Source organism: Lasioglossum baleicum, chromosome 16 (assembly GCF_051020765.1).
Source record: "Lasioglossum baleicum chromosome 16, iyLasBale1, whole genome shotgun sequence".
In the NCBI taxonomy this organism is placed as follows: domain Eukaryota; kingdom Metazoa; phylum Arthropoda; class Insecta; order Hymenoptera; family Halictidae; genus Lasioglossum; species Lasioglossum baleicum.
The window spans coordinates 2,484,917-2,504,413 of NC_134944.1; the positions used below are offsets into that span (position 1 = coordinate 2,484,917).

Here is a 19,497-nt window from a genome sequence, read left to right on the forward strand (position 1 = left end):
CATATCTTTTTGATTGTTCTTAAATCGCATTTATTTAATTATGTTATCCGCGTCGAGTCGTAACCGCTGACTTCGACACCATTGCACTCGTTATGTACAAATAATAGATATATTCTCGATGTTCTTACAATATTAGCAGCCTTGAAGGGGATGGGGGCGATAAACACACCTCATAGTCGACCTACGAAATGTATGTACATACTTCGAAGAATAAATATTTTGTAAATCGTCCTTATAAAACGTCTGTTTGGAATATTCCATTCACTGATGTTTCTCCCTCTCGAATCCCCTTGAAAAGGATCACCCAACCGGTTCCAACATTGTTCATCGTTGACGTGTACTCCACAAGGATTCGTTCTCCATTCGCGAAGAACGGTGCTGGGTTGTCCTGAGCGAGAGAAACAATTTTCTGATTATACTATGTATTTAAGTAGATTTAAAATTGTGATGTTGGATCATGATTGGCTATGCTTACCCCTCCGCAATAAGTGTTGGCCAGGGTCCGTTCTCCATCGGGCGCGGGTTCGTACAACTTCAGGGTGTTCGCCTTGTTTTCGCAGCCGGTGTTAGATCCGATATCGAACACTTCGAACTTCAACAGAACCTTCAGGCCACGCGGCACGCTCACGTCCCAGGTACAAACTGTATTGTTGCGGTACTCGTTCGGATACAAAGGTGACGTAAAGGTACCCGCGTAATTATAAATTCGGCCACCGCAACCGCGACCTGCAAATCATCAGCCTTTAGTACCCAGAAATGCAGCAAACGATGCCGATTTTAATTACGCACCTGCGTTCGTCGTCGTAAACGTGATATCGTAGTACTCGTACATAGACTGCCATTCGGACCAGGAGTGTATACTCAGCTTGTTACCGACGCTGAAGATAGGAGGAGGCGTGTCGACGCCGCACAACTTTGCCAGAAGTCTGCCATTGAAGCCTCCTTCGTAAAACTATAGCCAGAGGAAACAAACGATAAGTTTCAGTTTTCGTTACACGATCGATTTCGATGCTTGCCTCGATTGCGGTGTTTGTGCACTCTTCAGGGTTGTAGAATATCATCCTGTTAAAGTATAAAGCGATCGTGTGATTGGCTGGAGCCGTGATCGTGTTCCAGCACTCGTTGGTTCCTTCATGGACGATTCGACCTTGCTCCGAGGTGTAGTTTCGACTGCACGTCGCGTTATTGAATTCGAGCTTGAAGCCTCTGTGACCTGGAGAGTCGCCTTTGAAGGTTATCAGAACTTCGTTGGTGTTGCTGTAGCGATAAATTAAATGTTAATCGTGTATTGTGTGCGAGACACACGAAGATTTTTAATTGTGTAATGAATGATTTTCGTTACCAATAATATTCATGAGGCAGTTCTTTCCCACAATATCTGACAGAGGTTGTTGGCGCGTGGAAGTCCTACGAAAGATGTAATTCAAACATTTTTTTAATTGCTTGTTGCACGCGTTACTCTTTCGTTTATTAAGCGTAGAATTTAATTACCGCATACTGATCATTCTGCTGACCACTCCAAATGAAATTCTGTCCGAATCCCTCTTCGATGTATTTCCGGCTCTACAAAGGTAAAAGAAGGGCTTTTTAAGAGACGAATCAATTATCTTGCCCTAAGTAGAAGAAAATGGTGGGCAAGTCACCTGTTTGTCCGTAATTTCGATGTAATCGGTTTCGCAGCGGGTCGACGCGGCTAAATCGACGTCCAAGAATTGGATCTTTATTTTCTGCGTTTCGCCGTGCGCTGTTTGAACCGACCACCGACATTTCGTGCCTGTGTTGTAGCTGTTAGGGTAGTTCGGGGAAGTGAGTAACTGCATCGTTTCATTCGCTATCCAGGTGGAAATTCCACAAAACGCTAAAACAGAATAACCCAACTATCTTTTTAATCTCATTCGATCACCACGAGTATTTATACGCTACCATCTACAGCTTCCAACGTTCCACTGACTCCTGTCCCTTCGAGATTTGAGTCACTGAAAAATCGTATGAACATTGTATCCGAGGCAGTAAACAGCGGCGAAGGCAGCCTGTCGCCACAATATTTTCCAATTGATTCGGCGAAAGGGTTAGAACCGTCTCGGATCTAAACAAAAAGAATTGTAAGATGCAATGGATTCATTATGTTGCAGACTCAGGAAGAGAAAGAGAAGAGATTACGTCTATGAAATCGCCGGTGCATGCTTCTTTGCTGCTAGTTTTGTTCGTAGCGTTCTTAAGATCCATGCTGTCGATGGTGAACTTGACGTTCATTCCTGCCGGTGCTTCCACGATCCAGTAACACTCTTCTAGGCTGTCATAAGTGGAACCCTTCTGCGTTTTAAATGGCAATCTCTGCTTCGAAGCCAATTGCAACACACCACCGCAGCCTGCCTCTACGCTCTTCACGAATTGAACCTGGAACATAGTACCTTTGCGATAGTAAATAATTCAATCCAATCCAACAAATTTCTACAGTATCCACCTTAGCCTCGAATCCCTCGTATTCTCGATTCGTGTCAGAGTTGAAATGAACCACCATGGAGTTGTTCTTCGACCTGATCGTTGACAATTCCGCGGTTAGATTGCCGCACAATCTGGCCAATTTCGTCTCAGAGTCCATTGTCGGGCCATCGTAGATGTCTACCCAGTCGTAGTAGCATCTGTGGAAGTTTAAATCGTTTTCGAAGGAAATGTTTATTTCACAAGATGGATCGATTGCCATTGTTTTTGCTTTCTACAACAAGTTCTACTCACGACGGGCTGTACTCCAAGACGAATTTTTCGAAGTTTAGAGCGATATTCTTGTCAGGAGGTGCAGTAATTGTCCAATGGCACTCTACACCACCAAAGTATTTTCCACCACGCATCAGAGGCTCTATTACTCCTGGTTCTGTCATTTCTCCACCGCAATCTGAAGAACATAAGGATATGTATTATCAAATCTATCCTAATTCCTTATTTACCGGTAGGATCATTTTCGAACGTGAAATTGTTATACTTTTGATGAAGTACTGGAAGACGAAGCCCGTTCGTTGAATATAAGAATCCGTTTTGAACAGAATCTCCACCTTGTCGCGTGACATCACTGGCAGAGGCTTGTTTTCGCCGCAATAAATTTCTTCGCTGTTGACATAATAAGCGAGATTCTCCGATAATATCGTCACATTGTCGAATTGACAGTCTCTGCGACCTGGTATCAAAACAATTATTCATGTAGTTGTCTTCCCCATTTCAATCTGTATCGTTAAAATAATTTTCGATTCATTTCGATTAAAAGAAAGAAAGAAATTGCTTACTGCGTTCAAGCTGGAACTCCGTGAACACGACGACGATGTCGTGGCCAGGTGCAACCAGAGTATAGTTGCAGAATAGGTTCGGTTTGTACAAGTTCGGGTAGGACGGGGACATGATGACTTGCGTCTTCTGGGTGACTTCGAAGACGCCGCCACAGTTCTCGTACCACAGAGCCGTAAAACCATCCCCTTGGACCTTGTCATTCGAGTGGAAGATGACCTTCATGTGTTTGCTAGTCGAATTGAAACTCGGGGGCGTGTTTCTACCGCAAACTCTTCCGAGACTCTTCCAAGTGCTGTTGCCATCCGGAGTTTCTATCCAATCGAACATCTGTTCCGAAAGTATTTAAACGCTACATATCCCCGACTCTCGAAAAACGAATAGCAGAATCAGTGATGAAAGGGTTAATTGTTCAGGTACCTCTACGTAATCATTGGTACAGCCGATGCCACCCTCCAGATTGAAACGATTGGTGAAAACCAGTCCGACGTGGTGGCCATTTTCCGCGGTTATTTCCCAGCTGCACTCTATGTGGTTGGGATACTGGTTCGGGAACCTGTACAATCAAATTACCCCCATATAGAAATCTAAATTTCCGGGAAACGTTTAATCATAATCATGACTTCATTTACTTCGGAGAAGCGATTTGTTTGTTTCTGCCGCGCACGGCTCCTCCGCAGCCATTGTTCGCAGACTCTAGAATAATTTTGAACTCGTTCGGCTCGCTTTTCGCGAAGTACTCGATCCATAAACGGTTCCCGGAGCTCGTTATGTTGTCTGGTTTTATGTTGCCGCAGTATGTGCCGATTAATGGCGCCAGTGGTCCACCGTTCCTGGAAGAACAAATGCATCGAGTGCTAAGAATTTTCTCAAATTTTCTCAAGGTCAATCGTAGGTCAGTTCCAGGTGGTAGTACCTGATGCTGAGATAGGTTTTGTCGCAAGAGCCCATACTCATTTTTAAGAAGCTTAGCTTGATCAGTTCTCCAGTGTCGGGATAATTGACGTTCCAGGCGCAGCTAATGGGGAATGATATATTCTTCGGGGTTTCGATTACGTGTGTCGGCCCTTCCAAGGTACCTCCGCAAGGTTGCCATTCATACTGGAGGACGAAGTTCATCTGTTTCCCGTGAGTACCATTTACGATCTACGAAATTGTTAAACAGCGACAATGAATACTATTCGCTGGTTAGAATAATATCCATTAATTTTTGACAACTTACCACCACTTCATTGACTGGGTTTGGACTCCTTAGGTGCTTCGGTTCCGTGAGGTTACCGCAAATCTGGCCATAATCTACGCGAAATCGAATGTGTTCAATTTGATCTGTTCGTTTGAGCGTTGACGACAATTTAATTATAATTTGACTTAGGAAACCCACCAACTAAACTAATATACTGGTAGTTGTAGCAGAATTTCCAGTTAGTGACGCCCCGTATTCCGCCAACAAAACCGATTGCCCATATTGACAACGTTATTCCGCTGTCGGTCATGTTGTTCTTCATGGTGTCAGGTGCTTCTACCCTCCATTCACAGTAGTATGATGATTCGTTGTACGGCCTCTCCGTTGGTGCTGTCAGATTACCCTTAATATTCTTCACGGCCCCGCCGCAAGCTGAAATATTCACTCTTTCATAGCCCAGTCTTTCGATTATATTAGAAATATCGGTAGAAGCTTACGAGCTGGAATAGAGGCATAGTAATGAGCTTTGAATCCTCGGTACCCAGGCGACGAGAAGTATCCAACCGTCATAGTGTTACTGGAACTCCTAATCTGTGTTAGAGTATTGTTCTGTATCTCCGATTTGATCTTAGACCTGAATTTTAAGTCGTTGTAGAACTGAAAAAGGAATCGAGTGTTGTTCAGACATGTTCTGGTTTATCGCAATAAACATACGACTGATCATCACCGATAAAAATCCTGGTCGGGATCTCATTGGAAAACCAAGAGATCCTGCCATGGAAGCTATATCTATGTCGTCGACGTCAAGGACCACTTGGAAGCCGAGTGGCAACTTGATTCTCCAGTCACAGTATCTGCAAAAGTGGAAATTCACGTGTAATGGACGTGAAAAAATAATCGGCGCCAGAAATTTATTAAAATATTAGGTCAATCGGAAAGTTCCGTCCGTTTAGTGTCGAGTAGCTGTAGCTCGAACTGTCATTAACTATAACGTCTAAAGTAATGTTAACTTTTTAGTTTGGACATCTTTCAATAAAATTCAATACATAACAATATGAGCTTGCATCAATAACATCGTTTTTTTCTACATTGAAAATGTCGGAATTTTAGCCGAATTTAATCTTTTGCTTCAATTGGAAGAAAACTGCAGCTGAAGTTCATCGAATGATTGTAGATGTTTATGGCGATAATGCTGTTTCCGATAAAACATGTAGAGAATGGTTTCGGCGCTTTAAAAATGGTGATTCTCGTTCTCTTTCATTTTGTTTCTTAAATACAGCTCTACTTTTTGTAAAATAACGGACGGAACTTTCTGACCTAATAATGATAGTTTAGTTCACAGTCTCACCTGGAACGCGTAGCAACATTCGGATACCCATTGGACTTAATTGTGCCGGATAGCGCAGTCAGAGAACCTCCGCAAGCTATAACAAATATTTAATGTATTGTTCTATAAATAACAATCGTAGAAATGATGATCATACCTCCTGCGCTGGACGAGAAGTTCAAGCTGAATCCTCTGTAAGTGTGGTACTCGAAGTTGTCACTCTTAAATGTAAGGAGTACCTTGTTCGATGATGTTTCGATGATTCTCTTCTCACTACCGCAGATTGTGGCGAGGTTATCGATCACTGGACAAATTTCCAGTTAAAAATGATAATATCGCACTAGATAGTTGAGACTGGCAATGAGATTAGGATGATTCTCGCATACTTACTCGTATCGTTCTCCGGATTTGTCTCTTCGATGACCAAATGATCGGTGTTAGTGCAGAGGAAAGACTGTGGTAGATCTAAATCGCGGAACCCTAATTGAAGAGTGTGATCGACCGGTGCGATTATCGTCCAGGTGCAGGTCTCGTTCTTTTTGTAGAAGAACGGATAATTGGGTGACGAAATGACACCGCTGCTACCTCGAATGATTCCACCGCACGCCTCTGCAAATCAGACAAAATCATGGCAGGAGAAACCCAGTTTTCTACTGCTGAAAAGGAAGAGAATAGGATCTAAGAAAAACAAACCTCCGACAGAGATCTCTGCACGGAAACCATTCTTTGGCTCCGGTAGATCCGAGTAGAAGTGTATGTACACCATGTTTCCGGTGGTCGACATGCTGCTGGGTGCGACGTCCTTGCAAAATCTTCCTAATAGCTTCGAACTTTCTGTTCCTCCATCCCTCACTTCCACGTATTCCCTCTCGCAGCTGAAATTTTAGTTCTTTCATTTTCCTTATTCGTAATTAAATTATTCTTCACTCGTAAGCACTGCAAACCGTGCCGACGAAGTTCATAAAATATTACGCGTATTTATAATTAAACGATTAATGGAAAACTGACTTTTCAGAGTTACTCAAGTCGAATCTCTCGATAAAGTGGACGGTTATTCGTTCTCTGCTCGGCACCATTATGCTCCACATGCACTCGGAATACGGGGGTGGAATGTTAGGATAATTCGGCGTCGAGATTTTCATTTCCTTGCCTCTAAGTATGTACTCGCCTCCGCAATACATACCGATCTCCCTGGAATTCATGAAATTAGTGGCGAGCGGAAATTATCTTCAAGATTATTACACAAGGTTAAAGAAATTTATAATTTACCTGTACAACAGCTTCAGGTGTGCTTTCGGCCCAACACCGACATATTTCACGTAAAGACGATTTCCGGTGGTGTTTAGGGTTGGTGGCTTTACGTTCGCGCAATAGTTACCATCGCCAAGTAAATAGGATGTCGACTCGTCGCCATTTTTCAACTGCAAAGTTCAATGAAATCGTTGTCTCATTTACCCTTAAGCACTGAAGGCGTTGAAACTTATACAACCATAATGAAGCCGTCTATCCATTCATTATTATTAAATCTTTACTGTTTAGAGAAGACTCACCAGCAAGTAATTCTCAGCGCAATTCAGGTCAGTCTCCGTCGATGTTTCAGTGACTTTCACTTCAATAGTTCGTCCAGGCTTCACTTGAACAATCCACTCGCATGATACATGCCAACTTCGAATACCCCTGGTCGAGGCAACCGGATCTACATTGATCTCTCCATTGGGACCGTATAATTTACCTCCGCAATCTACATTGACAACAATAGAGACAATCAGGTCTTTCTTAGATCATTTGAAAACTGATTATGAATTTGATAATCTTACCACGGCGGACATACGCGTTGAACCCAGTCTTGTTCACATAGAAGTCCGACTCGAACTTGACAGTCATCACGTTGTCGGTAGTACGCAGGTGAGTATACGACGAATTCGAATAACACATTCGTTCCAGGAGCTTAGCATTGTCTGGCGCGTTCAGCGCATCGCCATCATAAACTGACAGCGAGTCTGCCGCGCAACCCCCCATCTCTTCTAGATCCAAGATCAACAGTCTCAGGTCTATATGCCATCCTGGAGTACAGGTGAACACCCAGGTGCACTGAAGATTATTATCGTAGCCGTCTGGCCAGCCAGGTGAGTGCAGTGCGCGGCTTTCGTCGTTCTCCAGGTTGATGAGCTCAGTACAGTTAGCCACTGCAATTCATTCAATTATTTAGAAATAGGGCTGGAAGTTCAAAGAATCGTTTGCAACTTACGTTGAGTATCAGTGTCCACGCCGTTATCAACCATTGGCACCTGGACCCAGGTGAGATCGAACCAGCTACCTGTGAAAACCAACTCTACCAGAAATTCGATGTAAGCGACGTTGCTGGACGTTGTTACAGGTCCGGAATCGTCCGGGCTGCAGGTCTCCAATAAAACTGGCGCCTCGTTGTTGTAACCGTCGTAGATCTAGAAAATTGTTTAAAACATTGTTACGAACAACATCCCAACAGGTTTTGACCGCTGCCCGCTTACCTTCAAGTGCGAGTAGCAACTCGTTGCAAAGGTCTCTATAAGCATATTTTTGATCTCGATCCTGATCAACTCCTGGAACTCCACCGTGATCCTCCAAGTTGTCAGGCCCCTACTTTTAGTAGGTTTGGGGAACATAGGGGATGTGATTCTTCCGGTAGGCCCAGTCAACTCGTTACCACCTACGAAGGCGTAATCAGCTACGAATCCTTTACCTACTCCATCACCGTCGCTTTTAAACTTCATCCAAATGGGCGCCGAGGATTCGATGGGCTCGGCTGTCTTCCCGCAGAACACGCCGAGTAATTTTCCAATCCCGTTGTTCTCGCGAACCTCGAGGTAATCGAGGTCGCAGTTGTCGCTTTGCTGCAGGTCGAACTCGGAGAAGGTGAGCTTCAATCTGTTCCCAGGTGAGTTCTGCATGAACCACACGCATTCAGAGTTTAGAGGGTAGCTGTTAGGGTAGAGCGGAGACGCGAGTTTCCCGGAGTTTGAGGAATAGTTGCCTCCGCACGCTGAAAATCGTTGAATGCATCAAATCCGCAATTAAAAACATGAGAAAATATCTGATTCGGGAAGTAGAACAATAAATGGACGAGGACTAGATTACCTGAATTCAGAACCGAATAAGTGATAGCGAACTGTTCATGCAAGTTGTACCGTGAAACCAGATTCACCGTGAGTGCATTCCCTGAACTCGTTACAGGCAATGGTACGACGTTCTTACACCATTTGCCCAAGGAGGGTCCTTCCTTGCTTGGACCTTCGTGAATCTCGACGTTCGATAACGAACAGTCGTCTTCTTCTGAAAATCCGTAACGCGTGTCCAAGCCGAGTTCTATGTGCGTGAATGTCACAGTCACGTGATCCTCTGGAAAATTAAAACATAAAGTATCAGCAAATGTTGCCATTTAGTAAACTTGTACAAAGATATAAATAAGTCAGAAATTTTTTACAGAAAGGATAGAAACTCAGACAGCGAGTGAGAGAATCTCATTCATATAATTATTTCTGTATGTCAGATAATTCTGTACGGAGTTTAATGCAACGTAAACTTTCAAAGAAATTTTAATGTACAATTTGTACGTTCTCGACTGATTTCTTCAGTAAAACTGTCTGCTTCCTTTCGGTGCCACGACGCTCAAAGTACCACGAAGATCCTGTGGATCTAAGGGACAGCGGAATGAATATTTCATGTTTGATTTGCATGTTATATTTTTATCGTATCTGATCGTACCTGGATTTTCCGCGATCAATGTCCATGTACAGTTCTCGGCGTAATCGTTGTCGGGATGCATCCACGTTGGAGTTAGGTATCCCACATCCCTCACCTTCAGCCGAGCACCGCAAGCTGTATGGTACATCGCTTTGAATCCCTTCGCCGAGACGATGCTGTCTGTTTTCATTACGACCAACATTTCATTTCCAGTTGAAACGAAGGGCCCGGGTAACTCGTTTCGACAGAGAGTCGCCAGCAACGGCGAGTCTCTTGTTGGACCGTCGTATATCTGTCAACATCATAGTTTCTTATCACTCTGGATTGCGGAAGTTTGTGCAAATGCACGCTTTCACAGAGAGATATCGTTTATGGTTCCCGCGATTGACACGGGGAATCTGAAACGAAATATTTAACCTTTTTTCGCTCAATAATACACTCCTCAAAAGAATCACAAGATTCTACGATAATTTTTTCGCTTCCTGGAGAGAGAGAGAGAGAGAGCAAGTTAAAGTTAAAAAGCCCATATTTACTTCAATGTTGAATAACTCGTTTAAAAAATTCGCACAATAATCAACAACCACACATTTTACACAGGAAAGACAGTCCTTCGAAATAATATTAACGCGATTTATCAAAAAAATTTGTTGCTCCCCGTGTGATGTTCCAAAGGTGCACAAAATTTTTGTTAACCGTTAATGTTGTCTTCATCTCGCTATAACTTTGTAAAAAACCAACATAGCAATTTGAAACAGAGCATCTGAAACTAGAGATTTCAGGATTTCAAACCATTGTTTAACGGTATCGATACAGTGATCCCTTAATTCTTTTGAGGAGTGTAGTTCGTATTTTTCGAAAAATGTAAAAGTAACAAATAATATTTCTAACGTCTCCGATGTTCTGTGGAAATCATGATCAATATTTTCAATGTCTCGAGCAGACTTTCTAGGAATAACGATGACCAGGGCCGGACAAACGGCCCCACTTCACAGCGCCTCCTACCATTCGAAAAATGCCCACCCCTGTTCTACGGCAACGATGAAGTCCAAGAGTGGGGGTAGAACCTAAGCGGCGAATATGCCGCGTATGACTCGCGAGCTACAAGTTGGACCTCCCTGCTCTAGACATTTTAAAGCGTACAACCAACATCTTCAACTAATTGTAAAACGTCCCCGACTCCCGTTCGCTCACCTTGACATGATCGTCGGTACAGTTCTCGCTGTTCTCGAGATCAAAGTCCGTGAAGGTGAGATTGATACGGAAGTTCTGTGCGACCTGCAACGACCACTCGCAGTTCTGCTTGTGCGGATAATTCTTCGGATAATTGGTGGAGTATATGGTGCCGGCGTCGGCGGTGAATCTACCACCGCACTGGAGCGGTACGCTTCTGTAACTGGCGTTGAAACCGCGCGCAGCGTACGACATGTCCGAGTGGAATTTCACGAACATCTTGTTGCCAAAGCTGGTGTACACCATCGGCTTATCGGAGTAGCAGATCTCGATCAACAACGGCGCTTCCGAGCTGCTACCGCCGTACACTTGGAGCTTGTCGAAGTAGCAACCCCTCTGCATCTCCGTATTGATCTGGAGACAAAAGACTTTCATCAGCGTCGAGCTTCATAACTTAGGGCAACAATTCCACAATTTTGCAACTTTTCATGAGGGTGAATTGTATGGTAGAAACCATTTGGCTACGAATTGTAAATTCGTTACTGGCTATCGAGTGCGACCAGAATTTAGGAAACTCACGTCATGGATAGTCAGCTCGACACTCATCGTGTAATCGACCTCGATCAGCCATTCGCAATCGACGTTCACCGGATACCTGGACGGGTAACCCGGCGACGTAAACGCATCGAACGGTCTCGTCAGGTGTCCGCCACATCCGTCTAGCAACCACTCCAACCGGAAGCTGACGGGTGTTGGCGACGTAGCCATATAGTGAACGAACACTTGATGCTGCGTGGAAGAAATCGTTCGACGTGGCACACTGTCCGTGGTGCAGAGCTTCGCGAGCTGCGTGTTCGGTGCGTTGTCCATGCCCTCTTTGATATCCAGGTAGGCCTGGCAGTGCTGATCCTGGTCCGGAAGTCCGTCCAGCTCGAAATGCGAGAACGTCAGATTGATCTTGTTGCCGTGGGGAGCCTCGATCACCCAGGTGCAGTTCATCATGTCCTCGTTTCTCTCCGGGAAGTTCGGGGACTCGATCACTCCGTAGAAACCGTGCAGTTTGTTCTGGCACACTGTAAGTAGGAACAAACTTTCGAATAGGTACATTTTTTCTAGAGTCATCTTATAATACTTGGCAGGGTGTTTAGAGTATCGGATTCGGTCAGTCTCAATACAGCAAGGTAGTCAACTCACGTGTTTCATACTTGAGATGAAAACCGCGGCCGAAATTCGTGTAGTCAGAGCGGAACCGCACGTTCATAGTGTTGGACTTGCCCTGAATGACTTTCGGGTGAGTGTTACTGCAGAACCTTTGTCTGTTGTTCGGATCAATGTCCTCGTAGATCTCGATGTAGTCGAATCTACAGGTATCGTGGTTCTCGAGGTCGAGATCGACTATCATAAGTCGTACTAGGTTTCCTGTAGCCACGGTGATCTTCCAGGTGCAGTCCGAGTGTGTGTATGGTTGCGGGTAATTCGGAGAGATTATGTCGCCAATGGCGGCGTTCATGTTGCCACCGCAGCCTGCAAAGACAAAGTATTGTATAACCAATGATACAGAATAGAGCAATTCTAAATTACAGGGGTGAGTAATGAATTACCAGAAGTGGTGCTATCCCATTGGATGCTGAACCCATCGAACTGCCTCGACGAATCGGAGACAAACTTCAGATACAATAGATTAGTCTGACTTATGATCTCCGAGGGGATCTGTGTTCCGCAGAACTTGCCAATCAGGGGTGAAGTTTCGTAGCCACCGTTCCTGCAGACAGAGAAATATCTTCTGTTATTTGTTCTTCTTTCTCTCGACACAATTTGCTCCCTGCCGTCAAAATTATAAAATACCGCCGTCTGAAAAAATGATGTCGCTTCACCTGATCTCCAGATAATCGAAGATGCAAGATCGGTGGGGCTCTAGATCGAACGACTGCACGTTCAGGACCACCTTGTGCCTATTCGCTGCTTCTATTAGCCACACGCATTCCCTTCTGTATGGGTAGCGTTTTGGATAATTCGGTGATTTGATCACTCCGTTAGTCTTCATGTAATGACCACCGCAGACCTTCGAGGCGTCCATGAAGAGATACGAAGCAATGAATTTAATCTCCTGGTCGGTTGTCCCGATGTGATAGCTTTCTACGTGCCAGACTATGCTCATTGTGTTACTTTGCGACGACAGTATCGGTATCTTCTTTGTCTCGCAGAACCTGATGAACCAACAAGTACATCTTCGTATTTTCCTTCAGGCTCTTATATGTATATTCTATCTTATTTAAAAAAAAAATTGATTTCATACGTACATGCCTAGCAGTTCCATGTCCGAGCGCAGATAATTTTCATAAACCTTCACGTTAGAATTGCATCCGTAACTCTTCAAAAATTCGAAAGACAAGAAGGAGAGCTGCACTACGTTGCCTGGGGGAGCTTGTATCGTCCAAACGCAGTCCTCGGTCTCGTAAGAGTTGGTAATCGTTGGAGAATTAATTATCCCTGCTGGAGACTTGTACAGCCCTCCACAATCTATTAAAAGAAACAAATTTATTTATGAATTGAATGAGAATTTTTTCCCCACGTTCATTCCAGGTAGCAACTTCCATTTTCCTCAATTTACAGAGTCCCCAAAGTCCGACCCTTTGAGCAGACTGCACGCGGAAGTTGCAAGACTTTTTACAGGACGTTGCCCGAGTTCAAAGGTGGCATTTACATCGCGTGGTGTTAATTTGTAGACTGTAACGGTACGTACTACTGTCGATGGCCGTGTAATTCGCGTTGAAGCCGCGGTCCTCTATGCTGCCGTCGCTGACGAACCTCAGCAGCATGTAATTATGCGTGGAGTAATAAGGATCTGGAGGTTTGTCCGTTTCGTCGCCGCACAGAGTCGCGAGCTTCGTGCTGTTCTCGTTGTCCCCGTCGAAGATCTCCAAGTAATCGAAGTAACAGCCATTCGAGTTCCAGCCCTCGATCTCCATGTCCAGGATGTTGAGCATGATCCTCTTGCCGGGTGGTTGCTCGATCTCGTAGGTGCAGACCCTGGAGCTGTGGTACGTACCCGGGTACATGGGCGAGTGGAAACTGCCGTTGCTCGCGGTGAACACACCGCCGCAGACGACCGTGTACGAGAGAGTGAAGCCCTCTTTCTGGAACGTCATGTCGGACTTGAACACCACCAGCAACACGTTCGAGTTCGATTTCAGGGTTGGAGGCAGCGTCGAGCCGCAGAATCTGCCCAGCAACGGCGACTCGCTCGATGGACCGTCGTAAATCTGCGAAAAATTAACGAATTCGTTTGGACCGATTCTAATTCTCCGCATTAGAATGTCTGCAGTACCTCGATATAATCGAATCGGCAGGCAATCGAAGATTCCAAATCAAACTTGGACCAGGTGATCTGTATGCGTTCTCCGACCGGCATCTGTATCCTCCAATCGCACTGCATGTTCTCGTGATAAGAGTTCAAATAAGTAGGCAGACTGATCGTACCGCTATGGTGTGTATACACACCGTTGCAGCCGGGTATACCTGAGAATGGGAAGAATAATTTTTCATTTCACGAAGGAGGTCGAGGGTGTAGAGGAATCCTGATTTTCATTCATGGTGCTCGTCGAATCGATGAAAGATTGTTACCTTCGATGGTGGAATAGTGAATCTGGAATCCAGAATCCTGGCCGGCGCTGTCAGAATGGAAATGGAGCACAGCTTCCGAGCCTGGCACGATGAGAGGGGATGGCCGCGTATGGTTGCAGTAGATACCCACCCTGTCGCCAGTCTCGCTCATTATCTATGCAAAATTGAAAAAATATTCGTTCCTCAGGCTGTTTCCTGATCCTTCGAGTCCCAAACGATGTATGACAACATCATAGATTTCAATTGAAATTATAAGAATAAGAGTCCTGTTTCTGAAGTTGACGAACCTCTAGGTAGTCGTTCTCGCAGGTTGGATGTTCCTCGATCATTAATTGGCCGAAGTGCAACTGTATCCTCTTCGAGGGTTGGACAGAGATGCGCCAATAGCAGTCTCTGTTGGGCGGGTATCTACCCGGCGAACCCGGTGAGCTAATCGTTCCATAGTCAGCTGTTAAAGCTCCGCCGCAAATGGGTTCGATGCTCTCCCAATGGAAAGCGAACCCGTCGTGAGAGATGCTGCTATCCGAGTGGAACCAGAAGTACAAGGAATTGTGGGACGATATGATGTTCCCTGTTCCATTAGGCAACGCGTTCCCGCAGAACCTACCGATCATTTGGCTGCCAGCGTTTCTACCGTCGTGGATCTGAAACGTTGCCAATTATTCAATATTTTCGAATCTGCCAGATTCGCCAAACTACCCCGTGTCTGTCTTAACAAGTGATTAAACAATCAAACAATTTTTTGATATCTTGGATTTTTACCGTGGACCTGTTAAAGCAGCAAAGAGCAGGTTGCAAATGCCCATTAAGCAGTTTTATCTTGTTCTACCTGGCGTACACGTGTATACAACGAGTTTTAAAAGTCCAGTGGCTAGCATATTAACAGTGACTGCACGGGTAACATGTGTGTGTTAAAAGTGCATTAACGACACTGCGTGCTTTACGAGTTAGAACAAGGTAATAACGTGGTTGCAGCTACTAAAAATTCGTGCGGTGTTTTCGAGAGGGATGCTTTTTATGCTGGGACGTAAACGCTGTTCTAAAAATTCCCGGGAATAATCTAACCTGAAAGAGAGGTAACGCGTAACGACGCGTCCAGCAACCAGCAATTTCATGTAAAAAGTGTTGAAACTGTGTAGATATGAAAAAGATCTTGAGAGAACTGATACTTGTCCCGGTACCTGCAGGAAATCGTATTTGCAGTCGGTCGATTGCTCGATATTGAACTTGGTGAAGGTGACGTTCAGAACGAGCAAGTTGTTGGTGGTGAGAAGCCACGCGCAGCTCTGATCGTGCTGATAAACGAACCCATCGTTGGGGAACACGAGCTGTCCGATAAGATTCCGAGCCACACCGCCGCAAGATTGCCGCGGGGTCTCGCATTTGGTGCCGGTGTACGTCGACGGACAATTGCAGACCGCGGCTCCGTCCACGTTCGAGCATGAGCCATTGTTCTTGCAGGGATTAGGGTCGCAGGGGTCCCTCATGTTACAGTTCTTCCCTGGAACGGTTGCGAATCGAAATTAAATCAGTTATGTATTCTTTTTATTAAGACAACTCGATCATTTAGGGATGGAAGGCTTTGAAACCTCATTAGGTACGGTCGGATGCTCACCATAGTACCCAGAGTCGCAGGCGCAGATGTAGCCCGAATCTCCAGCGACGCAATTCCCATGGACGCAAGGATTACTGGAGCAGGCGCCGGGTACGGACACGACGGTCGCTGTCTGTTGGCAACCATTCGGGCCGAATCCATCGCCTCTGTAACCAGACGGACATCGGCACAGCACATAAGCGCTCGTAAGTGCTGCGTTCTCGATGCACACCGCTAAAGGATGGCAAGGGTTTAGTTTGCAGCCTCCAACGTAGACGCAGGCAACACCGTCGCCGTTATAGCCACTCGGACACGGTCCACACATCCTCGAACCCTGATACAAATTTACAGAAACTCGTTGAATCGAAAGGAAAGCTCTTCTTCTAGTTAATCTGATTTTCGTTCTGGTTTGTAATTCCTCTGGGACAATTACCATCGTGTTGATGCACTCCACTCTGGGAGCCGTGCTACAGCCGCCATTGTCTACTAGACACTCGTCGATATCGGTGCAGTAGTAGCCATTTCCGGTGTAACCGCGAGGACACGCGTCGCAGAAGAACGTACCAGGAGCGTTTCGACAAGCTACCCAAGGGTTCACCGAACATGGTCGATGGTTACCCGCGCATTCGTCCACGTCCTTGACGCAGGCTGGATTTAGACTGTCCAACTCATCGGCCTGCCAACCCTGAACAAAAACACATTTCCAATTAACAACGGGTATTCTATCATCTCTTAAAATAATTATTGAGTAACTGTGACACCTGCCTGATCACAAATGCAGGTGTAGCCAAGAGTGTTAGATTTGCTCACGCAGACACCATGACCACAGAGTTCCTGAGAGGTCTGCGTGCTGCAGGCAGACATCTTCGTTGTGCAGTGGACACCGTGCCATCCTGGAGTACACTCGCACCTATTGAAACAGAGCAGAGTGAATTGAATAAATAAACAAATTTTACTAGGCTATTCTTTTACGAAACACGCAGAGACCTGTACGATCCTGGATAGTTGAAGCAAGCAGCTCCATTTTGGCAGCCGAGATCTGTTCCCAGGAGCCTCACGCATTCGTTTACATCAGTCATGCAATTCGGTCCCTACAACAATTTTTAGAGATCATTAATGTTGTTCTCAGTCTGTTATACATTGAATTATTCACCTCCCAGTTGGGTGGACAATTGCATTGGTATCCTTCGTAGAGGTCCTGACAAGACCCTCCATTTTGACAAGGCTTGTTAGCGCACTCGTTCACCTTTAATTTACTTTCTATCGATCTCACTTTGTCCTCCAATCTCCGTACCTAAAACGGTATGATCATAAACATATTCAGTAATCATCCTTCGCAGATCGCAATTTGTTTAATTATTTTGATAAATATTCAACAGCTAAAAATTTTAAAAAATCGTCCTAGAATAAAAGTTATACTTCCATACACACCTTGTTGGTGAGAACTCGAACTTTCAGGCTGACGGTGGCGGAGCTCTGAAAATGACAAATTATTTTGCTAATTACTGGGAACTTCCATCTTCGTTAAATTTTCATTCAATTATCTCGTAATTATAATGCACCTGATTTTGTAATGCATTCCCCGGCAGTGTGCCGTTCATCTCCACGAGACCCTTGAACGAGGCTATCCTTCGTTCCAGGCCATCGGGTCCTTCGACGATATGCGAGAGTCGCAGCAAATCGCTTTCTAGGCTTGCTAGGTGGCCTGTTCGCAATCTTTCAATCAGGTGCGTCGCATTTTGTGCCTGAAACATATCCAATTATATGGTAATCAAGCTTCGAATATAATAATATTCAAGCTGGAAAGCACGGCATTCTCGTATATCGTAGATCCCTTACCGCGGAGGCAACGTGCAGCAAATTAATTTCGTTGACGTTGACGTAACCGGCGCCCAGGATCTTCAGGGTGATGTTCCTGTCCCTCGCGGCGGAAATGAACAGGTTTCCGTCCCGCGACTCCAACACGGGTCTGGATAGAAAGATATTAAAGTTAGGAAACATTAAAAGGCAGAAGTTCTCGGCGTAGGAGAGCGTCGACATTGACGGAAATTGTGGTTCTCTCGTACCTCTCGTCCATCCACGCAGCGCTGGAGCACAGGTAAGTTAGCAGCAACCATTGTGACCACGTAGCCATCGTAGTCTGGCGACGACGAGCTTTAAATCCTGCTCGATCGAGTTTTATTGTAGCATCTCCTGCCGGATGATGTTGCACGACCCTTCACCGTTAAACGTTCGTCGCCTACTGCATCGAATGATCCGAATCACAGCGTATCTTCGTTTTAAAAGTGGGCGTACTTAGGAGCCTTATCGAAGTCCACCCAATATCGGTTACACCCGGTACCGGTCCACGTAACGTGCTCGCTTGTTACAAATTTCGTGGAAGCTGTTCTTCTTCGTGTTATATGATGTTATATGCATGAAATAATATATAATAATGAAGAGACAATTGCGTAAAAATGGCACTGTGTTGTCTTGAACTATAGCCATACATATCTACAAAATTTTCAAGCACCTGTATGTATAGTGACGATGTTTTAAAAACATTTTTTTAAAGACCACTCCTTTAAAGAATTATCAAAGTTTAAATTAATTGAACTGCTACCAACACACTGTGGGTCCTGACAGGACCACCCTAACCACAGGGCTAAATGGGCTAAGCGTCGGGGCGCAAGCTTTTTGGGGGCGGCAATTTTTTTATTGGTGTTACATTTTTTGTTATTAGTTTAGTGATTAGATAAACTTCTCTAGCAGAAGTACAAAAGAGAAAGTGTGCCTATGATGACATTTACTGAAAATTTGGGTTTCTGGCCAATTTAAAAAATTTAAATGAAGACACAATTAGAAAGAATGCTGCAAAGTTGTGCGAAACGTCTATGGACGATCTAGAAAATAATTTGTATTGAAGAATGCCTTCTTTTTAAACACGTATATATATTTCTTGGAAAATAAAGAAAATATATCTACTGCGGAACTTAGTTCAAGGACAATAATTGACTCGAAAATTGAGTCTACATTGCCACTACAAATTGCAGCGGCGAAAGATCTTTTTCAGCACTGAAAAGGATAAAAAATTATTTACGGTCTCCTTTGGGACAGAGCAAATTAAATGATTTGAGTATTTGATGCATAGAAAGTGACGTATTTAATAACTTAAATACGTGTGATATTATTAAACAATCTGCAAAAGGAAAAGCTAGGAAAATAAATATATAAGTTACTTTTGTTTTTTGTTTACTATAGGGGAGAGTCGTGCAGTACCGACCGGCGTACTGTACCGACCAAAATTAGTTATGACTTTCCAGGTGAAATGGCTACACTTCCTTTAAGAAAACAAATAAATATAACTATTGTTTTTTTTGTTTACGTTAGAGCGATTGTTTTTTTTATCAGTATTTGTTGCGACTTCGAAGCTACTAAAACGTATACTTACGTATAATATGTTATGCTGCTATGTTCTATCCTACGTACCTATTTCGTAATGTTTCTTTTTACAATACAACCCCTTTAAGGTGTAAAATTTCAAACTTTGATAATTATTCCTTTGAGTGTTTGTTATGGTGGACCTATGTACCAAATTTCAAGCTTGTAGGTCAATGGGAA

The 19,497-nt window shown here is 44.4% G+C and overlaps 1 protein-coding gene across 1 annotated transcript; it reads right to left on the reverse strand.

Annotated features, from left to right (window-relative positions):
• Window positions 1-6: 6 nt before the first annotated feature.
• Cubn (Cubilin) lies at window positions 7-18,155 on the reverse strand. Its single transcript, XM_076440020.1, has 52 exons — window positions 17,964-18,155; window positions 17,737-17,866; window positions 17,460-17,642; window positions 17,329-17,373; window positions 17,051-17,191; window positions 16,885-16,988; window positions 16,663-16,807; window positions 16,331-16,582; window positions 15,919-16,231; window positions 15,485-15,804; window positions 14,591-14,947; window positions 14,304-14,457; window positions 14,008-14,198; window positions 13,423-13,942; window positions 12,980-13,199; window positions 12,554-12,886; window positions 12,281-12,441; window positions 11,874-12,203; window positions 11,259-11,752; window positions 10,701-11,093; window positions 9,531-9,801; window positions 8,904-9,164; window positions 8,297-8,808; window positions 8,035-8,230; window positions 7,604-7,972; window positions 7,337-7,527; window positions 7,056-7,207; window positions 6,795-6,977; window positions 6,480-6,661; window positions 6,177-6,395; window positions 5,944-6,090; window positions 5,808-5,883; window positions 5,187-5,313; window positions 4,957-5,116; window positions 4,658-4,891; window positions 4,499-4,572; window positions 4,193-4,422; window positions 3,909-4,109; window positions 3,697-3,832; window positions 3,279-3,606; window positions 2,981-3,172; window positions 2,737-2,893; window positions 2,465-2,642; window positions 2,161-2,397; window positions 1,924-2,086; window positions 1,644-1,858; window positions 1,492-1,563; window positions 1,343-1,407; window positions 1,017-1,257; window positions 790-952; window positions 476-726; window positions 7-388 (listed from the first exon to the last, which is right to left on the reverse strand). Exons 1-52 carry the CDS (start codon window positions 18,029-18,031, stop codon window positions 233-235), a joined length of 11,193 nt encoding a protein of 3,730 aa, XP_076296135.1. The 5' UTR covers window positions 18,032-18,155; the 3' UTR covers window positions 7-232.
• Window positions 18,156-19,497: the final 1,342 nt, after the last annotated feature.

Coding starts and splice junctions, on each gene's coding strand:
- Cubn (XM_076440020.1), bottom strand. CDS start 18,031: ATGGCTACGTGGTCACAATGGTTGCTGCTAACTTACCTGTGCTCCAGC. Junction 7,973..8,034: donor CGTGGACACTGATACTCAAC/GTAAGTTGCAAA, acceptor AATGAATTGCAG/TGGCTAACTGTACTGAGCTC. Junction 953..1,016: donor GCACAAACACCGCAATCGAG/GCAAGCATCGAA, acceptor CTCTGGCTATAG/TTTTACGAAGGAGGCTTCAA.